This window comes from Engraulis encrasicolus, chromosome 13, assembly GCF_034702125.1.
Source record: "Engraulis encrasicolus isolate BLACKSEA-1 chromosome 13, IST_EnEncr_1.0, whole genome shotgun sequence".
Classification (NCBI taxonomy): domain Eukaryota; kingdom Metazoa; phylum Chordata; class Actinopteri; order Clupeiformes; family Engraulidae; genus Engraulis; species Engraulis encrasicolus.
In genome coordinates this window covers 48,289,542-48,296,703 of record NC_085869.1, presented here as the reverse complement: position 1 = coordinate 48,296,703, position 7,162 = coordinate 48,289,542, and the positions used below count along the sequence as shown (strand labels likewise).

Below are 7,162 nucleotides of genomic sequence, written 5' to 3'. Positions count from 1 at the left end.
GGTGAACAACGCATTTCGCCTTGTGCTTCGTCAGGTTCACTTGTGAAGCGCGGTGATCCTTCTTGTTTACTGTGGATTACTGATGACTGCACTTCACCAGCACCTGGAACCTGGCTGTGCATAGGAGTTTCAGATATTTGAACTCTCCAATTCAATGTTTGGAATAACCCCAGAAAATCATCAGAATGTTTTATCAGAACTGCTCTCCAAGACCCACCAGGGTAAAAACAGATATACAGATTGACAGAACTTGTGAGTTTTATACACAAATGTTTATTCAGTCAAATTAAACAGCATCTCAATGGGAAACAGATGAGTGATTGGTGGGCTTTGATGAAAGGGCCGATTCCTAGCGGTCATAATACACAAAGAAACCCTTGACGCAAAAGTACTAGAAGGCTTACCAAGACTTACTGCTGACATTTTTTTATTTTGTTTCTTGCAATGCTGCTACTTTTCATCAACTGCACTTCCTCATTAAGAACATTTTCCCCCTCAAACACAAATACATCTACAAGCTTAAAGCGTCATTGTGATTCATCCGCATTTTTCCTTTTTATTTAAAAAACAAAACAAAAAACAGCCTATTGCTACAGTCTGTAGCACGTTTGTCGCCCCACAAACAGAACTATAACAATAGTAATAATAATAATAATAATAAAAATTATGGGAGCAGGTCCTTTAACCCAGGGAAAGATGGATGGAGAGACAGAACACACAGAGAGAGAGAGAGAGAGAGAGAGAGAGAGAGAGAGAGAGAGAGAGAGAGAGAGAGAGAGAGAGAGAGAGAGAGAGAGAGAGAGAGAGAGAGAGAGAGAGAGAGAGAGAGAGAGAGAGAGAGAGAGAGAGAGAAAAAGAGAGAGAAAAAGAAAGAGTAAGAGTGCACATTCAGGTTTGGTGTAAAAAACAATTCACAGAAAGTATTCCAGCTCGCATCGCACGTAGGGGTTCTTCTCGTCGTTGTAGACGAGGGGGTAGTGGGCGATAAGGGCGTCCTGAGAGCCGATGTAGATGGAGTTGTAGATCTTCCAGTAGACATCCCGCACCTTCCGCGCCGGGTGGAACAGACCCTGTGAAAATAGGATGAGAACAAGAGAATAAGGGAAGGCAAGTTTATCTGTATAGCGCATTTCATACAGAGATGCAATGTACTTCACCAAAAAAAAGAAAAAAAGACAGGAAACAAGAATTAGATTCAAAGACAATTAAAGCATTAACATAAACCATTAAATACTAATTAAACAAATCGATAAATTCATCACAAAATCGTATTTGTTTTGGTGTGCTTGTTGCTTGTACTGCTATTTTTATTTAAAAAGTGAAAAAAAAATCATCACAAAATCATTAATATCATTTAAAGCTGCTAAGGGAAGCCATCTGAAAAGAAGGAATTAGGAGTTTGGAAAACTATGCACAGCCGATTCCACATGCGACTCCTAATATAACAAGTCCGACAGGCGGACAACGATGCGTCCAAACATTCATTTCAGTTGTTCATTATCATTTTGAAGCAGTTCTCAATGATTGGGAAAACACGCCACGGCGGATGGCCCAACGGACGGACAAAGCCTCATATAGAGATGCGTGGACGCATCTAATAAAAATCACATGATTAACCAAAATTCTAAAAATACAAAAACTAGACTTGGAGAGCAGATCAAATGCAGCCACTCTGACATCTGACAGGACCGAGGACAAAATAAAGCATTTGAAATCCAACTCCTAACCAAACATGTTCTATTTTTCTGCAGAGTTGAGAGCTAATGATGTCTTTGAGAAGAAGCGCTTCCTGGGCACAGAGAAAAAGTTGAGGCGCCCTTTGGATGGGGAAAACCGAACACGCGGAAACAGGAAGACAAAAAAAACCCCCAAAACCCCAAGCTACTTGCAATTACAGACAGTTAAAAAGTAGAGGTAGAACCAGAGCTGGATTCCAAAGAGCAGGTTTAAGTCATCTCCCCAGGTATGTGAACTCTGAACAAGACAAATGTTTCCTAGTAGAGGACAAACAATGCCACAGGCCTAGTTATATCATTGTGCATGTGCTTGAGAACAAAGTTTTTAGTTTACTATAACTAGGTGTGTTGCCTGTAAGCTGTCCTGCAGCGCGTGGTGGGGGCCCTTGTATAGTGTCACAGTGACATCAAAAGGCATTTTAGTCTATTCTAAAATGTGCTGACCTTCAGGGCTGGATTATAGGGGGTTCTGGACCCCAGGCCAAGGAGTTTGCAGATAAAGTATATAGATTGGTGACCAGGGGCGCCTGCAGACTTGGCCAGTAAGGTACGCACCAACCCCCCCCTTCAAAAAAAAGAAAAATGACAGCGGACGATGACACCGGAGGAGAAAAAAAACATAGGGTTGGAGTATAGTCAGTATGTCTGGGGTGGTTTTCTTTATCAGTCGTCAATTTTTCTTATTGCTTTAGGCTAGGAAACAAGGTAACTTGTTGACGTTGACAAGGTGTTGGCCTATACGGTTTAATATTTGCGTTTCACTTCTTTGGGTGCAGCCATGCATACGCTTACTATCACTATTTTTTTTGAACTGCAGCGACTTCCCCGACTATGCTACTACGAAGGCCTGCATGAACTTGTGTTCTCTCTCGTGCATGGGGATGAAACAAGTAGGCTATGGCAGACGCCATATCATTAGATACAACTTTTCAAGCGTTATACTTTTCGACTCGGGTAGAAAGTTGGCGCAGAGGTGTCTGCTGCAGCATGATGAATGAAGTTCACGTCACAATGGCTGAGCTGGGACCATAAAAAGCCCGGGCACGTTGTGCAAGAAAAGGCAGAAAGCGACTACATCATCAGCCTGTTAACCCACCGGGGAGTGCACTGAATGTTAGTCCAGGCTGATAACAAATGCGCAATAGAGACAGAGCACAAGAGAACCACCGACGCACTCGAACACAAATCGCAGAATGCTGTTCATGTCAGCAAACAGGAAAACGTGCGCAATAAGCATTAGAAAACACCCAAACTGCATGTCATCAAAACATGCAGAATTGCTTTAGAACTAATGCTTTCCCGAACATAATGTATTTGCGTAGCACACATAGCTAACCAGCTGTCAGTGCTGCCGTCCGAAGCTAGTAGGCTACAAAGCAAAGTTCCGTACCTCTCATAAAACCGTCTCTGTAGAAAGCCACAATACACAAAACGGTAACCAAAATACTTTAGGAAATATGACACCAGAAGCAAAGTACCCTATAATATTTGCCGCGGCGGGCTCAGTGATGAATGAAACAGCTTAGCCTACCTGTACTGCTACCATCCAATGCCTTCTTCCTAGCCCACATGACAACTGGTTTTTGGCTACGATTGAAACTTGTCACTTTCAAGACATTAACTTGATTTTTTTTATTTTTCTGCCATCAGCGACGCCACGACATAGGCTATGTGTTATTCCAAGTGGGAAATGGAGAGCTGTCTTTGCTTACTAGAACTACTAAGCTTAGACTTAAATTTGTGGGCTATGACTGACTGGAGGTAGCCGCTCAAGTTAGAATTCCGCTGATGGAACTAGAACTTGTTACTGTATCTTTTTTTCAGGAGCGCGCGAGTTTTACGCACAGAAGCAAAAAGCAGCTGCCTTTGTAAATTAATGGTGCTCTTTAATTTGCTTCATGCTGCTTCTTCTCATATAATATGTTGCATTGTCACAACATTCATAGAAGACACAATAGGCGTAATATTTATTAAAAAAAAAAAAAAAAAAAAAAAAAAACTTCCTCCACTGGTGAAGGTACGCACAGTGCGTACGGCCGTACGGCTCCAGGCGCCCTTGTTGGTGACCCCTGCATTAGGCACACCTGTCCAACTGCTCATTGATGCAAATATCTGATTAGCCATTTACATTGCGGCAACTCGATGCATATGGGCATTTAGACATGGTCAAGACGATCTGATGCAGTTCCAACTGAGCATCAGAACGGAGGAGAAAGGTGATTTAGGTGACCATGGTGCTAGGCGGGCTGGTTCCAGAAACCGCTGATATACTGGAATATTTGCACAGAACCATCTCTAGGGTTCACAGAGAATAGTCAGAAACAAAGAGAAAATATCCAGTGAGTGGCAGTTCTGTGGGCAAATATGCCTTGTTGATGCTAGAGGTCAGAGGAGAGTGGCCAGACTGGTTTGAGCTGATAGAAAGGCCACAACAGTTATATGCATAAGAACATCTCTGAATGCACAGCATGTTGAGCGTTGAGGCAGATTGGGTACAGCAGCAGAAGACCACACCAACCGCACAATGATCTAGTGTAGGCAGTACTACAGCATGCGGCAGGGCCTACTCTACAGTATGGTATGGAGTGGAGCATGGTGGCGGGTCTGCTTGGGTAGGAGTGTAATTACCTGTAGACAGTACTGCAGCATGCGGCAGGGCCCCAGGGCCACCCTCAGGCCCTCCAGCGCCCCCATGACGGCCTGGATGACGTGGGGCGACGTCTCAAACACGTTGGGCCACACGTAGTTCAGCAGGTGGTTGAGCGAGTCCTCGCAGCCGAAACCGTAGACGCCCAGGGACATGTGCTGCACCACCGCGCTGGCCGTCTGCCTGTGCACCAGGTCTCTGTGGGGAGGCAGAACATGAGAGATGGGGGAGTTAGTGAGGGGTGTTTACCTAGACTACATCAGTGTTGCTCAAAGTGATATTTGCCAAACACCAACAAATCTGTCTGTCTGTCTGTCTGTGCATCAGGTCTCTGTGGGGAGGCAGAACATACGAGATGAGATGAGTGTACAGGCTCACAGAAGAGAGAGGAAACCTGGAGGGTAGGGTAGTGGTAGTGTTATTTTTAGTGTGACAGCCACTCTTGGATATGTTCACCACTGCACCATTCTTTCTCCATTTGTGGATAAAGGCTCTCTCTGTGGTTCACAGATGTCCCTATGATTTAGAAATGGCTTTATAACCTTCTGCAGACATGTCAATTACATTTGCTACAACCTGCTCCCGAATGTTGATGTATAGTAGCATGGTGCCATGGGTTTGATATGGCCTACTACACATTGTCAATCAGGTTCTATTGAAATTATCCCTTGATTTGAAGTCAGAGCTGGGTAGCTGTGAAAAATAACTCTGGTTGTCCACAATAATATGATTGCTCACAGCTCTCTTCTCATCATTTAAAAAGGAGGGCAATTACTTTTTACATGCTGGCTCATACATGTTTAAACATCAATTTTCTCTAAAATAATGACAGACGAACTGCATTTTATGTTTACTTGGGTTATGCTTGAAAGGATCATCTGAAAAGGTTACGTGTGACAAAAGGTACAAACAAGTAAAAAAAAAAAATCAGTAAGAGGGCAAATACTTTTGCACAGCGCTGTATTCTTCAACGGCATGACTTGCGGGAAGAAGGTCCTCCACACCCTCAAGCGGATATGTGAAATTATATCTTCATTTCTAACGCTGCCTATGCTACAAAGCGTGTTTGAAGTAGAGCATGTAGAAGATCTTCATGCCATTCACTAGTTAGGCCTGAGATGGTACTGTAGTTCTGCGATTCTCAAAACTGTTGGCCAGGGCTCACTGATGGGCCTTGAGGGTATTCCAAGTGAGCCGTAAATATTATTTTGATTTTTAGAAAATGTTTGTGTGTGTGTGTTTCTGTTGACTATTTGAGTTTAATATTTTATTGGGTCAGAGATGGGCCCAGCCAATTGTCAAAGTTGCTTCAAGTTGGAGATGGTTGGGAACCCCTGCTCTAGTTCACACTTTAGTAACACTTCAGAGTAACAGTCTTTTTTTAAAGCTTTATAAATAGGTTTTATTTAAAGCTTTGTGTCAAACGTAAATGTTTTTTTTTTAATGAGTTCAATGTTTACCAACTGTAAATGAATGACTTGCGGTACATGCACACAGGGACGGCACGTTTCCTTAACGTCGCAGTGAGCAGTGCGAGTCCGAGAGGTTCGACTCGCACTCGCGCCATGCTTACACCGCGCTCCTGTGTGCAAGGCATGATATGTTTTCATGTATTCTAACAGTTTCGGATTGATAACGGACACGTTCTGTGGATGTACTGTGGATGTCCGCGGCGTTGGTGTGAATGCAGCGTTAATAAAGCTTTAAAAAGACAGTTATTTTTAACGCTTAGAAAGTGTTCAAGTGTTTATTCTCTGTCCATGAGTGCGTCGGGCAGGAGGGGTGTGGCGCCATAGATGTAATTTAAAGCGATTTAGTGTTATGCATCAGATACTATGCTTGGAGATAAGGATTTGCGCGCGGCTATTTCTCAGTTTTATCCTGACCTTTCCCAAATCCTCCTAACTTTTTGTGGAACAGTCAACCCATGATGCAGATGTCAACTGCCGCCTCACCTGTCCATGAGTGCGTCCTCCAGGAGGGGCGTGACGGCGTAGATGTAGTCCTTGCCCATCTCGCCGATGTACTCGAAGAGGAAGGAGAGCGACTTGAGCACGCCGTTCTGCACGTTGAGCTCGGGCACGCGGTACTCGTTCATGAGCGCGGGCAGCACGGTGAAGGGCGAGCAGGTCTCGGCCACGATGGCGATGGCTACCGTCGTGCACACGCGGTTCTGGCGCTCCTGCACCTTCAGGTTGTTGAGGAGGGTCGCCAACACGTCGTGAGGGCTGAGAGAGAGAGGGAGAGAGAAAGATTTATTTTATGATGCAAGATTCAGGTTCTTAACCAGTGTAAACAACATGACAACAAGACCAAGAGTCTGGGTCTTTGGTGTAGCGGTCAGAGCCCCAGCTTTGTACCCCCGAAGGTTTGGATTCGGATCCCTGCAGAGCAAATCTCGCTACATAGACTATATTACAAGATGTAGCTACTACTGCTTTTTACCCCCGCTAAGACGGTAAGATATCTTACTGGAAAACTGATACTGGTTGATGCAGAAAACGGCACACGATGGCAATATATTCAAACACGTTGATGCCAATCACCACTATTTCATGTACATGTCCATGCCATGGAACAAATGCACTATTCAAGCATCTTGGACTGTGCAGATCTCTATAAAATGACACCAGTTTGATTTCAGGCCAAAAGTCTCACATACCCGATGGCTTTGGCGATGTATCCGAAGGTGTTGACGGTGGCTCTGCGGATGGCCTTCTTATGGGCCTTCAGCAGCTCCAGCAGCTCGAAGCAGATGCGCATCCACTCACGCGCAGAC

General features: G+C 44.4%; 1 protein-coding gene across 2 annotated transcripts in view; it reads right to left on the bottom strand.

The window, feature by feature from the left end:
• Positions 1–250: 250 nt before the first annotated feature.
• Positions 251–7,162, bottom strand: part of sf3b1 (splicing factor 3b, subunit 1) — a 29,903-nt gene continuing 22,991 nt past the window's right edge. For both annotated transcript variants that reach the window (XM_063214114.1, XM_063214113.1), the window contains 4 exons: positions 7,046–7,162; positions 6,339–6,611; positions 4,365–4,581; positions 251–1,070 (listed from right to left, as the gene is read on the bottom strand). The exon at positions 7,046–7,162 is cut by the window's right edge and continues 15 nt beyond it. In XM_063214114.1, coding sequence (XP_063070184.1) covers positions 912–1,070; positions 4,365–4,581; positions 6,339–6,611; positions 7,046–7,162 — 766 coding nt within the window. In that variant the 3' untranslated portion in view covers positions 251–911. The remainder of the gene's footprint in view (positions 1,071–4,364; positions 4,582–6,338; positions 6,612–7,045) is intronic.